The following is a 27,667-nucleotide window of genomic DNA, read 5'->3' as shown; positions in this document are numbered from 1 at the left end:
TCAATAAACCTTTTGTACTCGATCTTATCCTTGTCCGCGTTTGTGGGATCCGCCGCTGTTCCGGACTGGTCCAGAACCATCATAGTATGCCGATTAATTGGCGAGAGAATCTTGCATGAGCAGCGAATCTTGTAGGGTAAACGCTATTTGATTACTTGTGTAAATCACTGATGGGGATGTGTTGTAGGGGGGGTACGATCCAAAATTTTGCCCTGGGGCCCACATCGGGTCACCTTTGTTATAGACCATTTTCATTTTTGGCGCGGGCCACATTTTTGACGCGGGCCGCAGTTTAGTTACCCTTTCACTTGTAGGGCCGTTATGACTGAAACTATATGAAGAAGTCAAGAATAACTGTTGATTCAACTATTGTTTAAGTTACTATCATGAGGGGTTTGGGAACAAGAACATGCTTAAAATATATCTCTTATTTATTACATATAAGAAATTAACATTTTGGTAGACATTTTTGAAAGGATCATGGAAGTTGACTTTGAGCTGCTTTCACAGGCCACATCTGGCCCCCGCGCCTTAGGTTTGACACCTGTGTTATATACAATGCCCGATTGCGTATTCCGGTTACACTAAAACCAACACAAGTAAAAGACAGTGGTTGCGTAACATTTTGCCACTGGCTCTAGTTAATAGAAAATCTTTTAAATACGAAGCAGCTCCTCTCCTTCGCTTTGAATTAAAATAGGGAAACAGCATCATAGGTTCTCTGAAAGTGCATCAGAGCGGAACACATACTTTACCTGTGCAAGTGGTATTCTGACATTTTGTAAAGCCAGTTTGGCAATTTCACTGAACGAGTCATTGTTCAGCATCACAATGTCTCCAAGGGCGATGGTCACATCTAAACAGACGTAAACAATGGGTTGATTACACACGAAGGCTACGGTATCTTCACTAATAACCGACGCAATTGGTTCATACGGTTCAAAGTTGGCGGCGGCGCTTAGTTACCGTTCCCCGGCCACGTTTCAAAATAGTGGATTGCGTTGATGCCTCCGGCAATTAGTGGATGCAGTGCAGAGATTGACTCAGCAGTTTCAGAGAAATTGTTCTGGATGACCTGCATAATGCTAGAAAAAGATAAGGAGAAAAACAATAAGGCAATTGTGGCAAACAAGCTTGTACGTCCAAAGAGCTAATGTTGATTTTTTTAATTTCCAGATTTTATGAAATCAATCTCAGAATATCTACTTGAAAACTCCACCTCTTCTTCTTCAAAAAAAAACAAGCATATTTTTTAAATTCAGGATTGCATATTTCCTCATTTAGACCATTGTGTAAATGTGTTTTTCTATTTCTGTACATCAAAAATATAGAAATTACAAAAAAAAATAATAAAAAGCTGCATTCTTGTCAAGCTAATAAGACCCAATACAAGCATTCGAAAGATAATCAAAATGTAGCCATTAGAAATATAAATTATCCATCCATCCATTTTCCGATCCGCTTTATCCTCACAAGGGTCATGGAGGCTGTTGGAGCCTATCCCAGCGTCTTCGGGCAGTAGGCGGGGGACACCCTGAACCGGTTGCCAGCCAATCGCAGGGCACACATCGAAAAACAACCATCCGCGCTCACACTCACACCTAGGGGCAATTTTTTGGAATGTGGGAGGAAACCGGAGTACCTGGAGAAAACCCATGCAGGCCCGGCCGGGGAGAACATGCAAACTCCAACAGGGATGTCGGAGCTGGGATTGAACCCACGACCTCTGTACTGTGAGGTCGACGCGCTCACCACTGGATGGCCAAAATATAAATTATCCGGCACAATTCTGTTCCCAGTGTATTGTTGCCAGTTGGTGGGTACTCCAGCTTCCTACACCTCCCAACATGTCTCTTTCTGATCCTCATACAGACGCTCCGCATCGCATTCATGTCGTTTAAGCCCCTTACCCGCGTATGTTGGTGAGAAGGCCCGTTGCGGTGTCCAACATTTGCTTCAGTGATCCAGCAGAGTAGAGATGGGGAAGAGCGAGAAGGCCCTCCCACAACGAAGTCTCGTTCTGCAACTCTCGAAACAGCAGCATCGCGGTTCCAACGACCTCTGCCAGCTCGTCGGGTCTTGTTCGCATTTCCTCTTTCAGGATCTGCGCATCACACACCACATTGTGTCAAAGAAAGAAATCACTTTGTGTGTTGTAGTATTCCACTCATCGGCATTTATTGGAATGCATTGACACGAAGACACGCTCATGTTTCTCAAAATAAAATTTTAAAAAATCGTATTATCTTGCTACAATTGTCTTTGTTCTTCTAAAGGACCGACGGAGAAGTACTTCCTTCCTACTTCATACCAGCAAAAGTGTAGTTAAAGATATTTGAATATTTTACAAGTCGTTCTGAATGTGTTACTTACAAGACATCATTGGTTTCAAATTGTTTTGGTCATTTTCTTTTTTTCTCCACATTGTGGTAGCGCAGTCACCTCTATTACGCCCTGAGTCTGAGCTACGGTCACTGAATGCAAAACAAACATCATCCATAGCCCAGGAAGTGAACATCTGTGAACATTACTATTCAACGAAGCTGCGCAGTGGTCAGCATCATACCGATTTTGAAAACGTTGCCAACTGTTTAGGTGATGCTGCAGTACAAAATGCCACCCTCTAGGTCCACAAACACCCAAAGACGCACACAGACCCGCACACACCTTGTTGAGTGACAGTAGAAAGACCTCTAAAACAGTATTGTTTGAGCTGCAAAAGTTGAGCGCCGCATCGCTGACGGTGTTGGGTGAGGTTGTGTTGATCGCCGCCAGAGTTATGGCACAGATGGGCCGCTTCAGTACATTCATTGCTTCCAACATTTTGTACAAGTCCTCCTGGTGGATGGAGGGGGTTGGTGAGGGTTACTTTCATAGTTAAGACAATATTTTGTAGCACTGTTTTTTGCTTTTTCAACCATCCGATGCAAAAATTGCCAATACATACGCGGCCATGGATGCCGTCAGTAATGGATTAGGCTTATTAAGGACACACACGTTTTTCCTTGCTCACACCGAAAGTTACGTCGTGGCTACCTGATCTCTCACAAGAGTTGTATTCTTGGTGTGGATGTGAGAGGTATTCCTGAGGTTTCCTTGATTCACCGCCACTGCAACAAAAGAATATAAACCGACAGATTACTGTGACGATTGACGATTAATGTTCTCGTCATGCTATGCTACGTGGAAAACAAGGGGAATGTGTCATGCCTGCTTTCAGTGGTCACAGGAATGTGTCAACAAATAAGACAAAGAATGTCAAATGTGATTGTGTTCTACGAATGGGACACATGAAAGCATAACCGACGAGAGAGAACTTACTCAGAATTCTTTCCAAGTCCAAGATTAGGGCCTGACTGGAGTCATTTGGGATTCTGTAACTGTAAAAGTCACCACCTTGAATCAGCTTTGCCAAGAGAGTGCCATGCGACCTGTGAAAGCACAACATGAAGCAACGGTGACTTTGCTTTTAGGAACATTTTGCCCCACATACTTGCAGGTCAGCACCCAGCGGATTCACATATTTCCAGATTTCAATTTGCAAAAAAAAAAAAAAATCTAATTTTTGTTGTTGTTGTCCTCAAATGACAATATGGAATTTCGCTCTTGACGGGCCCGCCACAAATAGTGGGTGTCGACTGTAAAGGGTTACCTCGCGTTATCGGTGGATCTTTTCGTAAACTTTGATGGGTTCGCCAGGTGTGACGTGTTGTGACATGTGCTGTCAGTGTTGCACAGGAGAGTCTGCAAGAAAGGGAATAAGCCGGCGCTGGGAAGGTTCCGAGGTGACACATAACCTAGAAAACCAGACAGACCAGATAAATCTCTTGATAGAGTTCAAACACACCCTATATATATATATATATATATATGTATATAAAGATCCATTGGGCAAAACAAAGCAGGTGTTAATGAACTTTGAACAGTGAAGAACAACATTAGTCACAGTGTGTTATTCAAGCATTTGGGGTATTGCCAATCATAGCTATGAATCAATAGGATTACACAACAACGTCAGACATTTTTTTGGGGGTGGGGGGAGCAGATAGTCATGTGGATTTTTTATTTTTTTTTTGGGGGGGGGTAGCAGAGAGTCATGTGGAGCTTTTGGTCACATGTTCAAACCAACACATTTTTGATTGAATGCAATGAATGGCATCACTTCAAGAACTGATTTGTCCGTTTCTCAGTTCAGTTGAACCCAACCGCCCACATGTGCCGCCAACTGCCTGGGCAGGGATATGCAGTGGGGGTATGGGGCATCCACATTGCTCCCCAGGTCGATGAAAACATTCAATGATAGTCCACCGACACTGACAGGGGCATCCACTTTTGATAGAGGTACAGAATCAAGCTTGAAAAAGCTCCATAATTTTTTTAAAATATATTTTTAATTGTGCTGACATAATGAGCACAAACCACAATTAGCTGTAGGACGTCAAATTCCCCTCTTTCCTCCTCCATGCAGGAAACAGGAATCTTGCTAACATGAGGACCACAATTGGTGTTGGCGCCATTGTTTTTTTTTTTTCATATTAGTTGCTAGAATGGTCAGAAAAGTAATGAAATACGGCGACAATAACTCTAAGTAGGCAACGCTGAAGGAAGGTTCTTTTCTTGTTCACTTGCACTGCCAAGCGACGTGCACACCCAAATAAAAGCAGCACATACTTTACTTGACATCCTTTATTTTGACTTCATGAAGACCGCCAGAGCCGATTAAAGACCGCGGGACGTACTTTTCCAAGCGGTGCTGTAAATCTTTAAAGTTCAACAATGTGGTCATGGGTGGGTCATGTAAAAATAAAAATTAAAATAAAGAGCACCAAATAACAACCTCTGGCGCTCCTTTGAGAACCTCACCTAAATTATCATGCACACTTCTCCTCATATGATCTGTTTGTATGTGCTGCCATTTTTGTTGTTGCTAATGCTAATTCTCTCTGATGTTAGTTTTACCGTAAATCTCAATTCGGGATGATAGACAGCCTGAAAGAATTATTGGCATACAACAATACAATTAGTAATTATATCTCTTGTGGTTTCACTTTCACCCACAATGAAAACAAGTTTGACACCCGGACACAGCCCAACAAAACAAGCAGCTAAAAGACTGTCTTTGGAAATTACAGTTCTGTGTGTTTTGACTGCTTTTCAAGAGTTTTCGGAGACAAATCTCCTCAGTGTCTTGTCCGCTAAAAATAAAGGCATAATGATCAACTCGCTCAAAAACCCACATACTGTATAGTTGATCCATCCCACTGAAAGGAGAAATGGTTCATTTTTATAAAGTGCCCCACCAATTGCTCAATGCTAGCGTATTTTGAAAGAAAGTCACTTATTGAGAATGAATAGAGCTCGTCGATTAAATATAACATTACATAATGATGCCCGTGTTCTTGTCGTCTTAACAAAAAAAAAAAAAAAAACTGCTGTGGCTACGAGTGATCATTACACGTCGGGGAGTTCTTCGTCTTCAAGCAATGCTAAACCTTACAGACGGCCACAATATGAGTGAATATGTTATTTGACAGTAAATTAGAGAAGTTCATTTAACCGAATTTTTTGTTTGTTTGTTTCTGTTTAATAAATGAGTCACATGTTATGACCTGCACTATTCAGCCTAATTGTGTCAAAATGCCGCTAAGTAGAAGATGAAGTGTGTGACAAACACCCACAAAAACTCTCCCCGAGCGCCTTTCACCTTTGTTGACTTTTAGCCAGTTGACTTGATGAAAAGAGGCGTACAAACGTAGTTCAAAGGTTGGTTGTCAAGGAGTTCTTCTGTTTGAGAATTCTCCTCTTATTTACTCTCATTGTGAAAAGCTAATCCTCCAAATTGGAAAGCTGTTAGCAACATCAAGAGAACAACCACAAAAAAGGGTATTTCAATGATATTCATGCTCATGTTGATAACGAAGAAAAATTCAATGGTGTGGAAAATTATCCTTCAAGTAAGTGTTTCATTATTTCAAAAACTAAAATAAGTGATATATTTGAATTGCATTCTTGGTAAGTAGACTACATATATTTATGTTCAAGAAAAAAAAAACGGTAAAGTTGACAAAAACATTTCATTTAAAGTCATTATGTGGGCGAGTGCGTGTGCGCGTGTCATCCATCAGTCTGTATTTATTTAGTTTAGCATTATAAAACAGAGTCGATGTAACCTTTTGTAATCGGGATTACAATCAGTCACAACCAGACAGGTCATACCAGTGTCTCAGACAAAAGTTGATTTATGAAAGCACTTTGCATTTTATGACCTCTTCAGTTATGTTCTGCTTTTTTTTTTAAATAATTACTTTACATATTTTGTTTTCACAGTGCCTCTGCGTGAATGTGTGTCAAGACGCCCGTTCAGTAAATATGGAAATAAAGTCGAAGGCAGAAACTTAACACGGATCTTTTTTTTTTTTTTTTTTTACTCACATGATTCTTGAAGCTCCGGTGGGTAATAGCCGCGGGTCACAGCAACAATGATAAAGATGATTAAAGGCCAGGTGATCAGAGTCAGCGACCAGACCTACAACGCACCAATTCAGTTCCATAGCTTGCCATCAACTGCTGCCATTAACTTCCTTCAAACAGGTGTTATATCGACTCACTGGATTTCGGATGACATTCAGCCCATTTTTCCAAAGAAGAAGCTTGACTTGCTGGAAGAAGCCCATCTTTGGCTAAGGCTAGAGTGGAGACAAAAATGTATAAAAAAATCATATTTATGTATGTGAACCTAATGTTGGTGTTCGTTAAACACATTTTGTGTTAATGGCCTACATGTGAGAATGTATCATATGCTTTAAAAGATCTCTATGAGTCAAGATGAATAAATTACTATCCAGGAAAGACAGGTGAAAGAACACATTCTCCCGAAGCCTAATAATGGTGTGTGTTTTTATGTGTTCCATCGATTGAGTGTATCTCTGGCTCAAAGAACACGTACCATTGATGGCTAATATTTAGCATTTATCTTTCCTTATTTTACACAATGTTGCCAGTCATTTGGACAGCAGAGTAAGAATGTCACCGCAAGCGTTTTTTGTCTACTGTCCGTATGATAATAAACACTTTGAATTAAATGAATTGTTGAACTACATGAAAAATACAATGGTATATAAAAACTTAGTTCGGAGACATCAAAGACATGGCGTTCCATTTGATTGACATTTCCACTGTTACTTCCTTTACTATCAGTTTGTATAACTGTGCGCGTAAAGTAGTGATTCCTAGCCATTTCGAGTGATTGAGTATACAATCTCCGTTATTTGGTGTGTAAATAAACGTTTTTTTACGACCAATAATGTATCTTTGTTCCCCTCTCTATGCTAGCGACAGTTAGCAACAGGGAGAACAGTTAAACTCAACTGTATTCATAAAGCACGTTAAAACAACCACCGCTAGATACAAAGTGCTGTACATCGAGCAAAACTATTCATACAACAATAAACAATACAACGATAAATTAATAACGAGGACAGTCGAAAGCACAAAAAGAGTCTAACTAAAAGTTAAGTCTCCTGCTGAGTCTGAAGCCAAAGAATAAAAATGAATATTAAAGATGCCTGACGTCCGGCAGGTTTGGGAAGTTTGCGAAGCACTGATCTAAATGACCCTTTTGGGGTTCAGTCGTGTAAACATGATAATGTTACTAACTAATGTTATCATTTGTCATAATAGCAGCAATAATACACAAAAGGTAGAAATAATCATTAAAATTACACTTGCATCGATGTAACTGTCGTCAAGTTTCTAAAATAGTGGGCTATTTATTTATTTACAGAAAACACACAAAAAAACTTAAGTGAATACTGATTGGTTGATATTTTTTAATCATTTCATTTTCGGGGCAGGAATGGATGTGCCGGTAGCTGCTTTTAGCAGAGGTTGCCAGCATCTTAAGAAGTTTAAGGTAAAAAAAAAAAAAAAAAAACTTTGTGTGTATTTTTTTTTCTTTCAAAACATGACTTGGGCCATTATTTCTAAGAAGTTGACGATGCTATTTTATTTGAGAGAAAATTTGTTGTTCCGAATGACCGTTTGTCATTATAAGGTAACACTCACCTGTTCGTTCTGCCAATGAGCTTTTTATTTCTTCAGACCGCTCGTTCCATGAGGAGAAAAAAACCCCACACACCACTACTTGTCAACCTCGCACACAACGACCACTTTGTTTTTAATCGAACCACAACGCGCTGGTTGATGAAGTTCCTCTTCCAGAAAGCACAAAAATTGTGGTTTTGATTGCGCTTTGGTCACTTCCCTTGAACAACGTGACAGCCAAAGGGAAGGGGAAGAATGTACACCTGCACACCAAGTCACACGTCTCCAACATTGGACCAATCACGAGCGCGCATTCTTTCCGGGGAAATTAATTGCGGCATTGTCGTTGCATCACACTTAAGTCAGATTTCTTAGTATCTACTAACCCTTCTGTTCAATTTCGATTCAAATTCACACAATGCCGCGCAAATGGATGACGATCGGTGCAAAAATTCCACCCAAATCCCCAATCATGAAAAAAAAAAAAAAGAACACATCTAGTACCATGCAGTACTTTGTTGCAGCACTCTTGCTTTTGTAACATCTGGCAGTCTCAGAGGCATACATGGACTTAAAGAGTGATAATTCTTCCTCATCACTCTGGCTGCAACTTTCTCTGATGTTTTTCCCAAATCGTTTTGGAGCCTTGTCGTGGACCATTTGTTCACCTTGCACCGATCATTTTCAATTGGATTGGGATCCAGACTACACTGAAAAAAAATCAGTGCTTAATTGACTCAATTCATCACGAGGCTGTAACAAAAATAAATCATCTGCATTCAGACACATTTTTAAGTAGCTATATCATCAACTTGAAAAAAAATAAAAAAGTACATGGCAGCTTTTCATCCAAAGAGGAAACAGGGCACATTACACAAGCACTGCGTAATTGAGTTATTGCTTAGTGTAGTTAAGAGAAACTAAAGGGAAAGTTTCAAAACTATGTGCCAATGAATTTCCTTCGATCATGTGTACCAATACTTACTAGCTGGTGAAAAGCAAGTCATTAAGGGCCTTATTTTCCTTTATTTGCTTGCTTACTTTCGAGGTGCGTGATTCTTCTTTCCGGACTTCCGACACACCCACCATGTGTAATTTGTGCCAACAACCAAAAAGGCATGACTCATTGAGGTATGCATCGGGCAGTTTTCACAAAACTTATGAATGCCATCCATCCACCCATCCATTTTTCCATTGTCACAAGGGTGGCGGGTGTGCTGGAGCCTATCCCCGCTGTCTTAGAGCAGTAGGCGCGGTACACCCTGTGAAGTGGTTGCCAGCCAATCGCAGGGCACACCAAGATGAACAACCATTCGCGCTCACAATCACACCTCGGGACAATTTAGTGTGTTCCATTCACCTGCCATGCGTGTTTTTGGGATGTAGGAGGGAACCGGAGTACCCGGAGAAAACCCACGCAGGCACCAGGGAGAACATGCAAACTCCACACAGGAAGGCCGCAGCCGGAATCGAACCCTGCACCTCTGCACCGTGAGGCTGACGTGCTAATCAGTCAATCATTGTACCGTAAAAATGTATTTGGAAAATGTCACGCTTTGATTGTCAATTTTACTTATGTAGAACCGCAACTTACATAATTGTGACATGTACACCGCTCATCTGCAGCTCAGTTTCCCAACATCGACACGATCAAACCCAGAACACAGCTGGGCCGTGATCGGTCCCTTTGGAACTTTTCTGTCAACAGAAGTAGTCGAGATGGACAAGAACAGGTAGATTTCGCTGCTTAATTCATATTCCACAAATTCAATATTAATCACAAAGCCATGTTAGGACGAGGAGGGGCTCACAGAGAACATATTGTAAAGAACATTTTTGACTCTACTTTCCCAAAATCAACCAGCGATCATTCTCAGCATATTAGAGTCTTTAGCAACAGCCCCCAGAAAATAACAGGGAAAAAAAACACACTCCTCAATTGGGCAATTAAAAAAAAATTGTACTCAAGAGGTTAACAGCACCTGAAGAATGAAAAAACATTTTCAATAAGTTTTTGATGGGTGAAAAAAAAGTCATGAAAAAGGCAAATCAACGCTCTAAATCTTTTTCACTTGTAGTGCACTATGCTCACATTATTGCCCTATCCATGTAACAGATTCTATTTCTGACATTTCGTGCTTCTGTAATATTGGAAATCCCATGACAGGCGGTTGCGCAAGAATGAGGCACAATTACGTGTTTTCCCTCCAGTGAATTCAATTGAAATGTAATTAATGTGGTCACCACTAAAACAATCAGAATGTCAATTTCCGCATGCTTAAAAACACTGATGCAAATCTTAAAAAAAAAAAACTCCCAATCAAGCCACACACATGTCAAAGTCCTATGAATATTTTTTTTCCATCCATGCCGATGGTATGAGAAATAAATAACATGGAAAATGCCACAGTGAGTGAAATCAATTTTCTCACATTTTAAGATGCAAATAATACAACCGACAATAATACAAGTTTGGCATTGAAGTGTTCTTCGTGTGGCTCCAGAGCTGCAGAACTCCTTGGCGTCAGGTTACTGATAATACCCATTACATTTGAAATACTGCACCGTGTCGTAGATCGACACTGCTTTTGGCACTTTTGTATAGCAGGAGTATTCAAAGGGGACATCAGTAAACAATTTTCCAGTGTGTAGGTTGCTCACACTCTTTCTCAGTGTCCCCGCAGAAACGGTTATAAGTGGTTTTTGGATGAAAACCAAGTATTTCACGTTCTTCGTGGATGCGGAAGGAAAAAGTCGACACCGACGTTCCAATGAAGAATCTAGGGTGAATCAAGAGAGATGGAAAAAATACATATATATATATATATATATATATATCAGGTAACAGCATGTGACTGCCCGGTTCCACGAGTTTCTCGAAGCAGGTTTATGATTTGCAAAAATCCCAGTTAGCAAGTGAGGAATTAAGTGTTCATGCTAACAGATTACATGTGATGTTGGCGTGGGTGTTGTGAATCACTACTGAAGAATTCCGTCTCCATGTCACCCAAAAAAAAAAAAAAAGTCATTGTTATGCATAGGGCACAGTCAGTGATTTTTTTTCTGAATGTGCAGAGACTTTGAAAAAGTCACGAGGGAATTGAGGAAACAGACACCATAATCAGAAGCATTTTCCCATTTTTTTTCCCGTATGTAGAAAGGAATTCCAGAGAAGGCAAGCACCGAGTCAATGGTGTGCATCGACCTCTCAGATATCATGCCGAAATTACCTGCCCTCACCTGTACAATGTTTACCAAAAAAAAAAAAAAAAAGCGAGAAATCTGGAAGGCTTGCGCCATTACTCTTACAGTAAATCTAGACCAGCTGAACATTTCAAATGTTCATTCATGAAGGATTGTGTTCACATCCGTGATTTGAATGAATAGACATTTTCCTCTAAGAAAGCAATATTGACACAAAAACAATTTTCTGTGCAAATTAACGTTTGAGAAAAATCTTGCTGGAAAAAAAAAATCAAAGCTTGTTTGCCTCTCATGACAACTACAACAATCTTTCTTGCCATCTCCAGCTCCGCCTCCACACCCCCCACCCCACCCCACGTTTTGTGACTGATGTTATCCGGTAACCTCATTTATCCAAAGTCATGTTTGTTACGTTGAACAATAAGCAAGTGAAAAGGATTGTTCCTTGTTCCGTCCGACAGATGAACACAAAGCATTTTGATTGACAAGCGCAATGCGTGCAGTGACACAACTTCATTATACACCCCGCGGTCTTATCGATCGCCACTTTACCTTGCATGGGCACAAATCCACTGATCAATGATTGCCACGCCGCCATCTTTCAAAAGCTCCAGGTCTTCTGTGGACGGTTCAAATCGCACCATCTCAGGCAACAGCCTCTTGAGCTCCTTCACTTCTGTTGGATAGCATAGATGGATGCAGAGATACAGATGGCTCTTTTTATGATATGCCACTCATTGGTTTTATATTTCATTCGCATTATCCTGGGCAAAGTTCTCAATTCAGATGTGTCCAACTTTCAAAGTAATACTGTCCACGCCAGTTAATCTTACTATTGGACTTTGATTGAACATATTGTGAAGTCATCACCTTCCTCGTCCGCATCAGTTGCAACAAAGACGTTATCCAGTTTGTGCTTCTTCATCAGGCTCCGTATTTTTTTGACCGCCGCCTTCAGGCTGGGTACGTCCTCTCGGTGACCCCAGATGAAATCCTTTCGCCGCAAGTGGACCCCAAGGTACGGACCCCCTTTGGCAGAGCCGAGCTTGGCCTGAGGAGGAGATCATAGTACAGCGGTCCCGAGCTATATTGCGGATTTTTTTTCCAAGTGCAATTTTGCATGCTGTTTTTTTTTTTTTTTTACAGTTTACAATCCGCATTGTGTCCTAATTGACTTTGTGTATTTTCTGCATGCTGTTTTTTTACAGAGTACGACGTCAGAGATAGACCAGCATCATGGAACACACTGTGTTTGCCTTGGGAGCTGGAATTTTTCTTGGAGCACTGCCTCGTGCCCCTGCAGTCCAAGCAGAGATGCTGACTCACTTTCATGCGAGTCCAGTCTTCGTTGTAAACGGTGTTGTCGCCATCATCTGTCGAGTTGAGGTACTTCGCCCTGAATTCATCTCCAATGAGGCGCAGGTGCTTGGCAAACACCATACTGCGGCGCGTCTTTGTTACGAGGGAATACAGTAAATATTAAGTGTCGTAAAAAATTCGAATTTTTGTATTTACAAAGCAACGCCACAAATAAATCTGACTTACATTCCAGTAATCCTTCCCAGCGTAGTGATCATGGAGAAGTGTCTCTGCTCGGTCGAGCATTACTGAGCTGCAGATGAGGGAGGGGGGAAAAAAAAACGTGTTGGATGGCTTTTCGACTGCCACCTGTGCTGTCATCTATCCAAACTACACAGCAAGATTTGAAATGATTGGTTGCCTAGTGCTACATTGGACTACGAGTGCTTTTAGAGATTAACTTTCTTATAAAAATAAATAAATAAATAAAAAACCCTGAAGAATGAAACTACAATGAAATGCATTACTCAGTCCATTGTTACATTTTTCAAAAATAATGTGCAACGGCAATCTTAATTAATTTCTCACGAGCTAAATTTTGTTACTGTTGCTTTTAGTTATTTAGTGATGTTGTTTATATTATCATAACCACTTGCCATGCACAGTTAAATTCCCCCCAAATTCCTCATTTACAAAGGGTAAATTTAATTGACCCAACAGTCAGTTGTGTTGAACTGTGCAACATACAGTAAGAGTGGATGTGCCCATTAGCTCAAATTTCCAAACAAAATCTGAACATTTCTAGCTTTGTAAAAGCAGGAGTTTTGTACTTGATGGAATCGAATTGGACTCTGCAAGTGTCCATAAAGTTGTGACAGATGGGAGTATAAAAATAAACGTCTCGAAGCATGAGTTTCACAAATCTTTCTCAGAGTACTCACGTCACGGTAATGTTCTTCTGAAGAACCGGGACCATGATGGAGGCATGACCTTGCGCTGACAGACAAGTGATGTTTCGAGCTCTCGTCTCTTCGAAGCCCCAAAACCAACCCCTTGGAAGCCGGCAAAAACAAGAGAGAAGAAGCAATTGACGAAGAGGAAAAAATGGCTTTTCGAGTGGCATTATAATTATGTGAGAGCTGTGGAGTACCTGTAGTAGCCCTGTTTATCTTTGGTATACATCGATTTCTCAATGCATGGCCGCTCATCAACCTTTTCCTCCCATTTCCCATCAGTCCATCCTTCTGCGTAATTTTGCAGGACCACAACCTGATCAATGAATGGACCTCCATTTTCTAGAGGCAAAAGACAAGCAAAGTGCATTCTTGAAAGATGTAAAGAAGCACAGGATCCAACAAGCTTGCGTGATCATAAAAATTACAACAAAAACAAATACACACACAACATACTATAGGTTAGTTTGAGTAAAATAGCTCACCGGCAATGAATTCCTCATACTCGATCACAGGAACATTGGCCTGTAGGCTGGTGAGGCTGAAGAACTCTCCCCAAGGGATGCGGACCTGATGGAGGTCGGGGCTCTGCCAGTGATACAAGCGACCCCAGGGGGGAAGCACGAGGACCCAGTCATCACCATTCTTCCTCAGTGATTTTACCAGGGATGCTATGCGGATATAAACGTCTCGCCGCAGGTTGAAACCCTCTGGAGGGTTCACATCGTAGAGAAGGTATCTTGGATACAGCAAAACAAGAAGTGAGTGGGTGTCTTTTCATTCACGGAACCTGAGCATTTAGGCAAGCTGAAACACACATACAACTTATGTAGCAAGGATATTCTGATAGCTTCCAAATGTACCTGTGTTGAGGCATGCCAGATCTGTAGATCGAATATCGACCTCATTGAATTCCAATGGCAGTTTAGATGTAATAGTCATGTATTCGTGTAATAATGCCGTTTTTGTTTGTTTTTTTTGAACACCAAAGATAATCGGGCAGCACAGTTTATTTCAGTATAGTGCAGTATGTCATAACTTTGTGTTAAAACGTTTCTACGGAGGCTAATAAGTACCAGCTTCAAACTCATGACTGAGGCACAGTCACTCGAATAGAAACAATTATATCGCATTAAATTTTTTTCCAGAATTCACGACTATGGCGCCGAATTTCAGGAACAGGCAGCACTGTTTAGGAAATACAGTATTGTAAAAGCACTACGATAGATGCTATGTGGCTCAGATGTTAAATAAAACATTAAACATTGAACTTTTCCAACGGTGTGTCGTGATGGCAGATGATTTCAGAATGACAACAGGTAGAGTTATTTCACAGTTTAGATCCGGCTGTGTAACGTCAAACGTTTAATGTCAATCCGTGGTTACCCCACGCGAAACTTGATTAACTGGAGAAATGAATCACTGCAACCAATTTCACGGTCACCAAGAGCAGCTAGCATAGCTGAATGTGTCACTATACTCACCGTAGGTCCCTAGCGGCGGCGATGGGTACAGTAACCGTGTTGCGCGCACTAAACACATCCTGGCTGTTTGTAAAGTCTGCAAAAGCAATCAAAATAGAAAAACACAAAACGCTAAGACAGCACGTTGGATCTATAGCAGCAAATGATGAACGCGTTTCTCTGAACGCCATATTTCCTCAAAGCACGCACTTCCGGAAGTCGAAAAGGCGTCTGGAGTTGCCAAGGCAACCATACACATCTCGCACGCGTTGGGCCGACGCGGATGTTGGGCACGCCCAAACCATCGCGATAAATCAGAATCCCGCGAGAGGAATGTCGTTTTTTTTTTTTTGTTTTTTTTTGTTTTTTTTTTTGGGTGGCGGGGAGGCTCTGATTCGAATCCAGACCAAAGCCTAAATAAAAATGTAACTTACATGCGTAAATTATGTAAATGTTGACACCTAATTTTCTTGAGTGTGGTGGCTTCTTTAAACCAAATTGGAGGCACATGATGGGGCCGGAGAGGGATGATTTCTTTTGTCAAAAATAATTCTTTTTTTAAATGTCAAGTTGAAGAAATTTTTACTCCAGACTGCATTCAAAAGATAACCAATTAAACGTTTAACCTGCACATCAAGTGTTTGGTTTGAGTGATGAATAGCTTTTTGTTGGCATTTTGTGCTGTACTAACAAGCTAGGACGTCAAAGGGAACTTTTTGGTTTGTCTTCTTGAACTGATTTTCAGACTTTCCCAGCGGGTTGTGTCACAATCAGACCTTCCCAGCGGGTTGTGTCACATGCATGCCTGAATTGGCTGTTTTGGCCAAGGCTTGTGTCATTTCCTCCTAAAGCGTCTCCACTCCAAACAAAATTCAATTGTGAAACACATGACAAAGTTGCACGTGGCTGGTTAATTTATCTGCTTTTTTCCCCCTACCATATACACAGCACAGCAGGAAAAAGTCCACATATGATAACTACAATATATTTGGTTTACTTTCTGTTTCATTTAATGCTTGCATTTATTTGTTTTATATAAACTACGGCAACAACAAAAATAAGTGTGCGACAACCCTCAAGTGCACTAATTTGTCTTCTATATTATTCTATTTTATGTCTGCTTTTCACCCCCAGTCTAAACTCATGGAAAAATAAGATTTAAGAACGAATAAAACCTAAAATATACATCGTATATTAACAACAAATTCAGAACGCCACCGCAGAGCTCTTGCTGGATTCTCCAGGTGAAAAAAAAATCAACACCTAAAAGCCAAAAAGCCATTTTCATGAGAGCAATAATACACTGTAAAAAGAAAGCAATCATTTAAGTTGGAACAACTTTAAATATAAATTATTGACATTTATGACGACAAAGCAAGGAAGTTTTTTGCTCCAAAACAATTTGCTGAGTTGTTTTCACTTATATCTTTAAGTTACAAGAGACAATTAGCTCTGTAAACTCTTATTTCTTTGTTGGAAAATGTGGGAAGACCAGTGAACAGCAAACTTCAAAATCACTTTTTAAATCGTTCAAATTCATATTTTATCAAAGTTTGTTGCCATGAAACTTTGAGTTCACTTAACTTTTTTTTTTTTTTACTGTGTAATACATGAAAGCGAAACCTGATCCAAACACAACATTCGGTCATTGTGAAAGTCCCCACTTGTCATCACATTGACCATCACTAGCCACTTTGGAAATTTTGATGTTCCGCTACTGGTCAGGGTGACCATCTCTAATAAAAAGGAGTTCTGCTTTAGGACTTTTACATTCAGCGCAAACGTTGAGGCACAAGTGATGCTGCGTAAGGTAGTGGATTATCTTGCCAGTGGATTTGAAGATCAGCCTGTTTTTTTTTTTTTTTTTTTTTTTTTAAATATATCTGTTTGTTTACCTTTTCTCTTGCAGGTGGTGACTGAAAGCTTTGGAGCAACCATCCACGCTGTGGGCGCCAGCCAGCTGACAGATAGCGTGATTCGGCGCAGTAAACGGATGATGCTGGACACCCTCGGTGTGGGCCTGCTCGGGTCTAGGACGGACGTCGTCAACAAAGCTCTCAAGTACAGCCAGGTACACTTCACCTCATGTAAACGTCTTGATAATCTAATTCAGACATTTACAATACTAAAGTGTAAATTAAAAGCCAACTAAAATATCATAATACAAATAAACCACCACTGTTTTGTTGTTTTAAAGGATACGTATATGTTTTGCATACAATTTTGTTTCCATCACATTGGGTACAAGTGCTGTATTAAAATTACTGACTTTAAAATTGCCTTGACAGTGCCAGTGAAAACTTTTGTATTATAATTGTAATGATATGAATTTTTTATACATTATTAAAACATATATATGATGAAAAATATGAGTATAAATATAAAATATATCATAATTAAATGTCATATTGCAAGAAAACCAGATGTCATTCTGTGCCAAATAACGACTTTACCTTTATCTTTATTTTCATGTGGATGTTGTCAGTTGTTCCAGTCAGATGAGAAGAGCAGCATTTGGGGCAAATCAGACGTAACCGCACCTCCACACTTTGCCGCGTTTGTCAACGGTGTGGCGGTAAGTTCAGTTTCATGACATGCCAGGCTCGACAGTCATGTGACGTCTGTTTGAAACATTGGCTTTGTGGTGACAGGTTCACTCTATGGACTTTGACGACACATGGTACCCCGCCACTCATCCCTCGGGGGCGGTGCTGGCCGCACTGCTGGCCTTGGCGGAGGTCACACCCACGAGGCCCTCAGGCGTGGACCTGCTGCTGGCATTCAATGTTGGTATCGAGGTGCAGGGTAGACTCTTAAGGTTCTCCAGAGAGGCCTTCAACATCCCTAAAAGGTAGATACACAACATTAGATACACTTGCACATATGTCAAGAATAGCACCTCATACTGAAGAGGGAAGTTGGACTTTGGTTATTTTCAATGATGTCCACTCTGGTGTGTATGGTAGTTGGGGTCAAACGTCAGGTCATACGTTTCTGTGATCGTGGAAGTACAGTTCCCTCTGGTGGTTAAAATAGGGAACTTTTTGTTCCAAAAATAGCACGACTGTCAAAAAAAATAACATCACTGTCCAATGAAAAGCACGTATCCCCAAATGTTTGTAGGACGTACCATTGCTATCCAGTGACGAATATGTATCTCCATTATAAGGGTATATTGTGTTTTTTGTTTTAGTTGATTTTTCATCGTTCATTATTTCAAAACCCCACCATTAATTTCAATAATATGCAAAGAATATATATATATATGTTCTATGACAACGCATTCATGTATGTGATTGTAGGTGAAATAATCGCTAATTAAACTACATAGGGCGCGCTTTCACTCCAGGAGGCTGCCATGTTTCGCCGCCATATTTCTTCTACGGATACTCGAAAGAGACAAATTTTGTGAGGGTTTCCCCCCCCTCGACACTAACATCGTGTAACTTTGGAATTGGCCTGACTCCGTCCCCTGAGAGAATATTAGTAATCAATGGAATATCTGCTGATGAATTTGTTGTAAGTTTGCAAGGTTTGGAAAGTAATTCACCACCAGATGACACTACATTCTACACACTGTACCTTCAAAGCAGCAAGTAATTGGTTGTATGTTTTGTTTACAAAAACTACATATCTATTGCCCCTGTCCAATGAAAAGCGTGTATCGTCAAATGTATTGGATGACGCCATTGTCCCTAATGAACCGTCTCTCTTCAGATTCCACCCTCCCAGTGTGGTCGGCGTGATGGGCAGCGCAGCAGCCTCTGCCAAGCTTTTGGGTTTATCCTCCCGGCAATGCGCCAATGCCCTGGCCATTGCGGCGTGCTCGGCTGGGGCGCCGCTCGCAAACGCCGCCACTCAAACAAAACCATTGCATATGGGCTACGCTGCCCAGAGGGGCCTGGAGGCCGCTCGACTGGCCCAGATGGGCCTGGAGGGCAACCCGGCCATCCTTGACGTGGAGTACGGCTTCGGGGTTTACTACGAAGACTACAACCCGTCTGTGATGACGCTCCCCGGTGTAGGTGGCTCAGGTTGGGTCCTCGAGGAGCAAGACGTGGCCTTCAAACGCCTGCCCGCTCATTTGGGAATGCACTGGGTGGTGGATGCCGCTCTCACAGCTCGCGCGAAGATCCCAAACTTGGACGTGGGTCAAATAAAACGCATCATCCTGCAAGTTCCGCCTTCCAAGTACATTGACTGCCCTTATCCCACAACGGAGCACCAGGCCAGGCATTCCTTTCAGTTCAACGCCTGCTCTGCCATTCTGGACGCCAGCTTGTCGGTGGGCTCATTCAGCAAAGTTCAAATGGAGCGTCCGGATCTAAAGGAACTCCTGGGCAAAGTACAGGTTCACGTTCCCGGGGATAACCAGGCCAGCTTTGAGAAGATGTACAGCGAGGTCGTCATAGAAACCTATCAAGGCGAGAGCTTCTCAGCAAGATGCGATTCATTCTACGGACACTGGAGGAAGCCACTGAAGCAGGAGGATCTGGTGGACAAGTTCATGGCCAACGCTTCCTTAGTATTGAGCTCAGAGGGAGCTGAAGGGGTTCTGCACACCATCGGAAACATGGAGACTGAGACAGAATGCACTGCGTTGCATTCATACATTAGAATGACGACTGAACATGACCACCGCTACGGATTAAGGGCTTTGTCTCAAAGTGGATGAGCAAAACAATGTTTTTACATTCCTTACAGACACTGGCACTGGCAAATATTGCAGCGCTGTATCACCAGCAACAAAATTAACAATACCTTGCGAAACCAAAATGGTTTTTTTTTTCAGATTAAAATAATGAACATTGTCATATATTTAAATAGTATGTACTGTATATTCCGTCATAATTTTTTTTTTTATATTTTCAAAACTAAATGTACCAGATAATTTAAAACCTGAATAAAATGTGCAATAAAAAGCATGTTTCCACATTTCTTTCCCCCAGTCAAGAAACAGCACCTAAAAGCAATTACAAACACATGAGCAATACTAAAGGACACATTCAGTTATTAAACCTTGAGCAGGCAGGGGTCCTACTCCATCCATTGTGTCCCAAATATAAAAATAAAATGAAAATGACGGATGCCGTTTAGACTTTGCAAACAATATTATCTCAGGTGTGAAGCAATGTTATACAAAGAACTGGATAATCTAAATTTTGATGCATTTATTGCATTTGTCTCTGCACAACAACACACCATTAGGTAGTAGATAGATTTATCACTTTTACTGTCTCTTTTTAACTTCCCCCCGACACACTCTGATACCCTCACTGTTTTCCAGTCCTAAAGTTCTCTAGTTCTGTCATGTTAATCTCAATATAAATATAGCCACTTCATTTGCACACTTTGCTCAAAAACATCCCATGGAAAATTTAATATCAGCTACTATGCATCATTATCATATTTCCTAGAACAAAATAGATATAGTTAAACCAAAAAGTCAAACTGCATGGTGCATATTGTATGTGGGAGTGCTTAGTTGTTTCCTACATTTTCAGGTTGATTGAGCATTTAGAATAAGGCTGGCTAAAACGTATTTTTCCTTGACCAAGTTTGAGCAAGCTTGATAGATTCAGGCTAGCTTGAGCACGCCCTGCACCATGGAGCCGATTCCATCGAACACCTCGTGGATAGGAGCATCGCACATGAAGGCGCAAGTGGTCACCAGCTTGTTCTTGTGGTCCACGTGGCTCTGACTCACAGCCGTGCTCATGTGTTTGCAGCCCAGCTGGTTGATGGCAGCCGCCGTGTCCGTTGTGTTGGGGTACCTAAAAGAGGATGGACCAGAGGCTCACGTCGACTGACGTTTTTCTGTGAAGTTAAGTTGAAGTGGTTTACACATACTTATCGTCATTCTCCAAGCCTACGGTGACCTCACATCCAGGAAACACTTTTGCGGCTAGCACAGGTGAGATGCAGCAGAGGCCGATGGGTTTGCCCTCGCTGTGAAACGCCTCCAGCACTGCCTTGACCTCGCTGTTGACCGAGCAGTCCTTGCCCTTCACTGCCCACGTGCACAGGTTCTTCGCAGCCCCGAAACCACCTGCCCAAACATGACAGTCATACAGTGCAACATGTCCTAATAAAACCAAAGTTGTAATTTCCTCAGACTGCTCATAATGTGATGGCAAAAAAATTTAATTGTGCAAGACTTAAAATGAATAGGGTGAGGGGAAAAAAACTTTATATTGCAAGAAAATTACTGCACTATTGGAAGTGTAAGAGTCAGAAAATACCTATGATCAGAAATTGTAATATTGCAATTTGCAGAATATTGCTACACTAAAGATGTGCATTGCGACAAGCCACTTAAGGGTATCAAACCGAGAAGGCGGCAGCGTGACGTCACCTGGGAATATGATGGCGTCATGATCTTTGACGCTGAGTTTGGAAAGGTCCTGGATGTTGCCACGGGCCAGCCTGGCGCTCTCCACCAGGACGTTCCTCTTCTCCTGCGTGGGCTCGCCCTTTGCGTGATCCACCACGTGCATCTGCTCCACGTTAGGAGCAAACATGTTCACCTGCAACCAAGACACGATGTCACCACACGCGCAAAGTCCAACGTCACAAGTCGACGCTACTTTCGCTTTTCATACACTTGCGCCTCCTCGGCTCAAATGCACCAAAATGGAGGAAGCTTCGTGGATCTCGCTGCCGTCGTAGACCCCGCAACCCGCCAAAACCACGGCCACGCGTTTGCTCATCTCTGCTACATTTTCAGGTTGATTGAGCATTTAGAATAAGGCTGGCTAAAACGTATTTTTCCTTGACCAAGTTTGAGCAAGCTTGATAGATTCAGGCTAGCTTGAGCACGCCCTGCACCATGGAGCCGATTCCATCGAACACCTCGTGGATAGGAGCATCGCACATGAAGGCGCAAGTGGTCACCAGCTTGTTCTTGTGGTCCACGTGGCTCTGACTCACAGCCGTGCTCATGTGTTTGCAGCCCAGCTGGTTGATGGCAGCCGCCGTGTCCGTTGTGTTGGGGTACCTAAAAGAGGATGGACCAGAGGCTCACGTCGACTGACGTTTTTCTGTGAAGTTAAGTTGAAGTGGTTTACACATACTTATCGTCATTCTCCAAGCCTACGGTGACCTCACATCCAGGAAACACTTTTGCGGCTAGCACAGGTGAGATGCAGCAGAGGCCGATGGGTTTGCCCTCGCTGTGAAACGCCTCCAGCACTGCCTTGACCTCGCTGTTGACCGAGCAGTCCTTGCCCTTCACTGCCCACGTGCACAGGTTCTTCGCAGCCCCGAAACCACCTGCCCAAACATGACAGTCATACAGTGCAACATGTCCTAATAAAACCAAAGTTGTAATTTCCTCAGACTGCTCATAATGTGATGGCAAAAAAATTTAATTGTGCAAGACTTAAAATGAATAGGGTGAGGGGAAAAAAACTTTATATTGCAAGAAAATTACTGCACTATTGGAAGTGTAAGAGTCAGAAAATACCTATGATCAGAAATTGTAATATTGCAATTTGCAGAATATTGCTACACTAAAGATGTGCATTGCGACAAGCCACTTAAGGGTATCAAACCGAGAAGGCGGCAGCGTGACGTCACCTGGGAATATGATGGCGTCATGATCTTTGACGCTGAGTTTGGAAAGGTCCTGGATGTTGCCACGGGCCAGCCTGGCGCTCTCCACCAGGACGTTCCTCTTCTCCTGCGTGGGCTCGCCCTTTGCGTGATCCACCACGTGCATCTGCTCCACGTTAGGAGCAAACATGTTCACCTGCAACCAAGACACGATGTCACCACACGCGCAAAGTCCAACGTCACAAGTCGACGCTACTTTCGCTTTTCATACACTTGCGCCTCCTCGGCTCAAATGCACCAAAATGGAGGAAGCTTCGTGGATCTCGCTGCCGTCGTAGACCCCGCAACCCGCCAAAACCACGGCCACGCGTTTGCTCATCTCTGCGGAATAGGTTTTATTCGCCACTTGGACGGTACTGCGTGTGAGGAAGTTTCGTCCACACAGTTGAAGTAGACTAATCATGGCGGCTGATGGCCTGACGTACAAACAGAAAGTAGGACAGGACAGCCCCCCTCGACCTTGTTCTCCAGTCATTTATCGATCGCCTTGGAGAAACAGCGCCCTCTACTGAAGAAGTTGGTATTGCAGGGAGGTTGAGTGTACGTTCATGTTTATCTGCTGTACATAACGCAATTACACTGTTTTATTTTATTATATAGATTCTTGATCATTCCGTAGATACCGAACAAAACACACACGCACGCACACACACACGCACGCACACACACACTCACACACACACACACACACACGCCCTCGCACACGCACACACACACGCACAAGCGCATACACACGCGCGCACACACGCACACACACGCGTGACTTGAATTCGTCAACAAAACCACGTGACTAGCTGCGCGGAAGTGAGCTGTGAAAAGAGTGGAATGAGAGACTGGGGCCACTTGTCCACGTTTTGAGCTTCGAACATGCCTCGCTCGGAGATTCATGTCTGTTTCTTCGTCTGGTTGACGTTTCTTCACGTCGCCAATGCGTTCAAGAATCAAACGTGGCCTGTGCCTTACAGGTAAGAAAACACGCAACGTCAAGTGATGTGACACAAATCCGGAACCCGCGCTTGCTGAACTTTTACTTTTATCACCAAATACTGTTGACAGCAGAATAACGTATTCAACATGTGTGCTAAAAACAAATTACTTATTAAATGTATAATAAGTACTGTATGTATTAATTTGTTTTGAACACACATATAATTGCACATATAAATTTGGTAACTGGCTTAATCGGAAAGGGGAAAGAAAATTGCGACATCTTCAACGGCCATATCATTCGGCACACTTGTCATGCAAGAACAGTTCTGCATTTGCAATAATATTAATAATAATATGATTGACAATGTCACCGATGTATTCATTTAACAATATGGTTATGGTTGCAATCTATAGGATTACAGGTATCACGGTACTGTTACTCCTACGTATCCGTTTCAAAACAATGTTTTTGAGTTCCAAACAATGAGGCTGTGTTTGCACAATGACAATCACTCTTGTCTTGACAAGCACATTCACTCTCACAGAATTTCTGGAATTGTAACCTCAGATGGAATTTCAACGATTTTAATGTGATAATTCAATCATTAAATGTGGTGGAGAAAGCAACTTTTTTGCCACAATTCTTTGTAAGTTTAAGTTGGGCTCGGAGAGACTTCATGAAGAGATCCAACTCAAAGTTTTACAGGCCTAAAATCACAATTGTGATTTACAGATAATGAGCCGTAATGTTAAGAGAAATAAAGGGTAATGTTGCAAGAATAAAGTATTTTTTAGGCCTAAACAGTCATACAAGGATGAATTTGTATTTTATGAGGAAAAATGTCATATTTTTAGAAAAAAATAATCAGAAGAAAACGTTATAATTTAGCAAGAATAAAGGCCCAATAGTGAGACAGAAAAAGTATGAAGGCGTGGGGGCCGAATTAAATTATACTATTATGAGGAAAAACTCATGACTTTATGTGGGAAAATTTGGCAATTACACACCAAACGTGTTAAGACCGAGAAAAAAACTAAGATGGTAATGCAGTAGATGATTGGACTTGTTCTTTGAGGCGCGTTGGAAGTGGATTTTTGGAACGTTTAAGCATAAATTGAAGTTTTCATGAAAACGTGTGCTCAACAGACGTTTCGACCGCCGTCCCCAAGTGGACGCTTACTGTCAAGCTCTTTACCCCTTCTGTCCCACCGGAGACCAAGATGGACGCATTCCCAACATGAAGGACACTGATGTCATTTCAGTGTATCGTCTGCAGACTCCCGTATGGGAATTCAAGTTTGGAGACATACTGGGAAAACTTGTAAGTCCAATTTGACGGAAAAACAGCGTCAGACCGGTGTGCCAGCGAGCAACGCTGTAACGCTTTTCCATTGTTTGTTTGTTAGCATATTATGCATGACGCTGTTGGCTTCAGCAGCGCACAGACGGGGGCCAACTACACTATGGAATGGTACGAACTCTTCCAGCTCGGAAATTGTACTTTCCCGCACCTAAGACCGGACGCGTTCGCCCCCTTCTGGTGCAACCAAGGCGCTGCGTGCTTCTTTGACGGCATCGACGATTTCCACTGGGCACAGAACGGCACGTTGGAGAAAATAGCAGAAATCAGCGGTAAGACTTTATAGAATAGATTATAATAAGAAGAATCTATCTGATACAAGAAGCACCTTCGTGATAAAGTGAAAAATATGAAAGTGCAAGCGGAGTTTGCGCAGCCGACCCACATAAACGTTAGCAGTGTAGCCACGAAACAATTAGCCGGCAACCACAGGACGAATTCAGCAATCGGTGGTGACATCTTGCACATTAACCCCTGTGTTAGTTTATATTTTTAGTTGTACTGTTTAATAGAAACGTTTGAAATTAATGAAAACATGTAGCAATCTCTATGTCACCGGAACGGCTGTCTACTTGTCAATTTACCCCCGGCTCTGACGTATTTCTGTAATTAATCATTGTCATATAACGTGACGAAATTTGAATTTACAAACCCGAGTCCTCTTCTCCGCTGTCGTTTGAGCCATTTTGATAGCGGCTCGAAATGCGTCTTGTGATATTTTCCCAGCCCGGATAGTACTGTCCGAGAATGTGATTCATCGTGTTATAAATGTTGGTTGGTAACATATTGATAGTGTAAATCAATGTGTGTGTTCAGGTAATCAGTTTAACGATCTGGCCCAGTGGGTGATTGACGACAATACAACGGGCATCTACTATGAGACGTGGACGGTGCTTTCGCACGCGGGTCCCAACGCCACCATGTGGTTCGAGTCGTACGACTGCTCGCAATTCGTGCACCGCACTTACCGCAAGATGAGCCAACTGGGGGCCAAACTGTCAAGCCGCTCCCAGACCAACTACACTAAGATCTACCTGTACAGTGGGGAGCCCGTCTACCTTGGCAACGACAGCGCCATCTTCGGCCAGCCGGCGCTTAAGAACCTAGCGACGGACATCCGGGACTTTTACAACGATTTCCGACCCCACCAGTCCATGGCGGAGTTTGCGCTGAGCATGCTGGAGGCTTACAAGAGAGTGGTGATGGACAAAAGCTTCTACTTTTACTACAACTTTGAGTATTGGAGGCTGCCAATGAAAGCTCCTTATGTGCGCATCCAGTACGAGGAGGTGCCTTTGCCTTCAAATTGACAAGCGAAATTATCTTTGCGTATTTAATAAACGAATTATTGTTGTCAATCCGACCAAATCCGGTGTCATTGTACAGCAAAAGAACAATGCAGTTGGTATGGAATCTATAGCGCCGCAGATAAGCTAAAAATGTCAGATTTGTCTCTTTTAGTCACATTTTTTAACCCATTCTTAATTTGTGATTGTTTTATGTCAAAGCAAAGTCCAGGTTGATTTATTGAAGTCTAATTTGTAATGCTTGATGAAAATGAGATCAGTTTGTCTTTTTGAAGATGAAGGGGGTAGTTCCTAACCCATTTTCAAACTTCGAGGTATTATTTTGTAAATGTCAGAACAAACATCCAGTTGGTTTCGAATTTAGCTGAGGTAATATATCCGTGTTCTTCTTTATGTCCAGCCAATCTCACCTTTTCAAGGATGACTGAAACATGTTTTTTTCTCTCAGGAACCATTTTTTTCCCAAAAGGTGTAATTAACTATGGTATATTAAGTGCCAGAAGAAAATTTAGGCTCAGATTCCAGTCAGTTTTCCTTTTTTCAAAATTTCCAACACATTTTATGGCTTCCTATCAAAACAAGAATGAAGTTTTGAAAGAGGAATGAAATGTCATAAGCAATGTTTCCATTCACAAATGTTTATTAGCAGTAGACCACATGTCCAAAAGTCATGTTCAAATCTCATGTCAGAAGAGCGGTAAAGCAAAGACGATCCACTTAAAGGACAACCAACACAACTCACTGGATCAACTTGTCAGCATCGGAAACAAATTTGTGTGACATAAGCATATAAAAAAAAAAATCTACTAAACAGCAAATGAGAGCTGCGGTCCATTCATTACACATCATTTCTTTCTGTACCATCATAATGTGTTACTTTGCATCTCCTGGATCATTCTTCATGCCTCTCACAATCTAAATGACATGATGGCAATGAAAGGCTTCCATTTACCATACTTAGCATATTATGCTAAAGGTTTTTACATGGCTACCTGTTTTTACTAATAAAATAATAAAGCTTTATTAACTTTTCACCTCTTCAATGTATCCCCCCCCCCCAACATGCTCAGATACTACCATACTTAACAGTTTTTCATTTGATAGTTTTATATTCATGGCCTAGAAGGAGTTTTCGTTAAGTTTTCCTGGTCCTGCGACTTCATACTTATCCCACTCACAAAAAAATTGTCACACCGTAACCAGGATTTTCTTATTGGGGGGTGGTGCGGGTGGCATTATACCTCAAAATACAATTTTTTTTTTGTCTATAAATGACATCTTGTCTAGTGACAACAAAACTGAAAAGATCAGACTACTAATTTGCGTTTTCCACTGCACGGCACCGAAACACAATCGACATTTTTCAAGCTCCAAGTTTCAGTACTTGGTAAGCTGAGGTTCCAACTTCCAAGCGTGCTGGCCTGCGAGTGTACGAGTGACTGTTTGGGAAACACCAAAATTGAACACACATGCTTGTGGTAGCTAACCTTAAG

General features: G+C 41.8%; 5 protein-coding genes and 1 long non-coding RNA gene across 7 annotated transcripts in view; 3 read left to right on the top strand and 3 right to left on the bottom strand.

Moving 5' to 3' along the window:
- abca12 (ATP-binding cassette, sub-family A (ABC1), member 12) overlaps window positions 1-8,294 on the bottom strand; it is a 50,287-nt gene extending 41,993 nt beyond the window's left edge. Inside the window, exons 1-10 of the mRNA XM_019895348.1 lie at window positions 8,065-8,294; window positions 6,609-6,686; window positions 6,433-6,526; window positions 3,653-3,797; window positions 3,322-3,431; window positions 3,037-3,110; window positions 2,668-2,838; window positions 1,911-2,104; window positions 967-1,085; window positions 756-856 (exon numbers count right to left, since the gene is read on the bottom strand). Coding sequence (XP_019750907.1) covers window positions 756-856; window positions 967-1,085; window positions 1,911-2,104; window positions 2,668-2,838; window positions 3,037-3,110; window positions 3,322-3,431; window positions 3,653-3,797; window positions 6,433-6,526; window positions 6,609-6,674 — 1,074 coding nt within the window. The 5' untranslated portion in view covers window positions 6,675-6,686; window positions 8,065-8,294. The remainder of the gene's footprint in view (window positions 1-755; window positions 857-966; window positions 1,086-1,910; window positions 2,105-2,667; window positions 2,839-3,036; window positions 3,111-3,321; window positions 3,432-3,652; window positions 3,798-6,432; window positions 6,527-6,608; window positions 6,687-8,064) is intronic.
- Window positions 8,295-9,595: 1,301 nt separating this feature from the next.
- Window positions 9,596-15,196, bottom strand: pofut2 (protein O-fucosyltransferase 2). The gene is made up of 9 exons (XM_019895451.1): window positions 14,984-15,196; window positions 13,985-14,238; window positions 13,697-13,841; window positions 13,488-13,598; window positions 12,793-12,859; window positions 12,574-12,699; window positions 12,118-12,298; window positions 11,800-11,923; window positions 9,596-10,823 (listed from the first exon to the last, which is right to left on the bottom strand). The coding sequence occupies exons 1-9, from the start codon at window positions 15,151-15,153 to the stop codon at window positions 10,670-10,672; spliced, it is 1,332 nt and encodes a 443-aa protein (XP_019751010.1). The 5' UTR covers window positions 15,154-15,196; the 3' UTR covers window positions 9,596-10,669.
- A 1,448-nt stretch (window positions 15,197-16,644) lies between these two features.
- acod1 (aconitate decarboxylase 1) lies at window positions 16,645-19,733 on the top strand. Its single transcript, XM_019895450.1, has 5 exons — window positions 16,645-16,772; window positions 16,872-17,033; window positions 17,448-17,537; window positions 17,614-17,813; window positions 18,680-19,733. The coding sequence occupies exons 1-5, from the start codon at window positions 16,761-16,763 to the stop codon at window positions 19,635-19,637; spliced, it is 1,422 nt and encodes a 473-aa protein (XP_019751009.1). The 5' UTR covers window positions 16,645-16,760; the 3' UTR covers window positions 19,638-19,733.
- Window positions 19,734-20,120: 387 nt separating this feature from the next.
- Window positions 20,121-22,996, bottom strand: LOC109531255 (ES1 protein homolog, mitochondrial). Of its 2 annotated transcripts, XM_019895456.1 has the most exons (5): window positions 22,896-22,996; window positions 21,565-21,672; window positions 21,318-21,489; window positions 20,813-21,011; window positions 20,121-20,736 (listed from the first exon to the last, which is right to left on the bottom strand). In XM_019895456.1, exons 1-5 carry the CDS (start codon window positions 22,977-22,979, stop codon window positions 20,541-20,543), a joined length of 759 nt encoding a protein of 252 aa, XP_019751015.1. In that variant the 5' UTR covers window positions 22,980-22,996; the 3' UTR covers window positions 20,121-20,540. The 2 variants fall into 2 exon arrangements, with proteins under 2 accessions (XP_019751015.1, XP_019751014.1); XM_019895455.1 differs by lacking the exons at window positions 20,121-20,736; window positions 20,813-21,011; window positions 21,318-21,489; window positions 21,565-21,672 and adding exons at window positions 21,734-21,959; window positions 22,036-22,234; window positions 22,541-22,712 and having other exon boundaries at window positions 22,788-22,996.
- On the top strand, window positions 20,410-21,793 carry LOC109531256 (uncharacterized). The gene is made up of 2 exons (XR_002171139.1): window positions 20,410-20,466; window positions 21,690-21,793. It is a non-coding gene; the product is annotated as an uncharacterized LOC109531256 (long non-coding RNA).
- Window positions 22,997-23,344: 348 nt separating the features above from the next.
- On the top strand, window positions 23,345-26,884 carry cln5 (CLN5 lysosomal BMP synthase). The gene is made up of 4 exons (XM_019895453.1): window positions 23,345-23,541; window positions 24,654-24,828; window positions 24,914-25,139; window positions 25,684-26,884. The coding sequence occupies exons 1-4, from the start codon at window positions 23,444-23,446 to the stop codon at window positions 26,175-26,177; spliced, it is 993 nt and encodes a 330-aa protein (XP_019751012.1). The 5' UTR covers window positions 23,345-23,443; the 3' UTR covers window positions 26,178-26,884.
- Window positions 26,885-27,667: the final 783 nt, after the last annotated feature.

Source organism: Hippocampus comes, unplaced genomic scaffold (assembly GCF_001891065.2).
Source record: "Hippocampus comes isolate QL1 unplaced genomic scaffold, H_comes_QL1_v1.1 scaffold237, whole genome shotgun sequence".
Lineage (NCBI taxonomy): Eukaryota > Metazoa > Chordata > Actinopteri > Syngnathiformes > Syngnathidae > Hippocampus > Hippocampus comes.
The sequence above is the reverse complement of the archived record's forward strand: the minus strand, read 5'-3'. Positions and strand labels throughout refer to the sequence as shown.

Bases quoted from the DNA above. Each gene is read 5' to 3' on its own strand.
- cln5 (XM_019895453.1), top strand. From the start codon at position 23,444: ATGCCTCGCTCGGAGATTCATGTCTGTTTCTTCGTCTGGTTGACGTTT. The intron at 24,829-24,913 runs GTAAGTCCAATT...TTTGTTTGTTAG, and splicing joins GAGACATACTGGGAAAACTT to CATATTATGCATGACGCTGT. The intron at 25,140-25,683 runs GTAAGACTTTAT...GTGTGTGTTCAG, and splicing joins GAAAATAGCAGAAATCAGCG to GTAATCAGTTTAACGATCTG.
- pofut2 (XM_019895451.1), bottom strand. From the start codon at position 15,153: ATGGCGTTCAGAGAAACGCGTTCATCATTTGCTGCTATAGATCCAACG. The intron at 13,842-13,984 runs GTGAGCTATTTT...TTTTGCCTCTAG, and splicing joins GTATGAGGAATTCATTGCCG to AAAATGGAGGTCCATTCATT. The intron at 10,824-11,799 runs GTAAAGTGGCGA...GATTCACCCTAG, and splicing joins TGGATTTGTGCCCATGCAAG to ATTCTTCATTGGAACGTCGG.
- acod1 (XM_019895450.1), top strand. The intron at 17,034-17,447 runs GTACACTTCACC...GGATGTTGTCAG, and splicing joins AAGCTCTCAAGTACAGCCAG to TTGTTCCAGTCAGATGAGAA. The intron at 17,538-17,613 runs GTAAGTTCAGTT...TTGTGGTGACAG, and splicing joins CGTTTGTCAACGGTGTGGCG to GTTCACTCTATGGACTTTGA.
- LOC109531255 (XM_019895456.1), bottom strand. From the start codon at position 22,979: ATGATTAGTCTACTTCAACTGTGTGGACGAAACTTCCTCACACGCAGT. The intron at 21,012-21,317 runs GTGACGTCACGC...ATGTTTGGGCAG, and splicing joins TGACGCCATCATATTCCCAG to GTGGTTTCGGGGCTGCGAAG. The intron at 20,737-20,812 runs GTATGTGTAAAC...ATCCTCTTTTAG, and splicing joins GGCTTGGAGAATGACGATAA to GTACCCCAACACAACGGACA.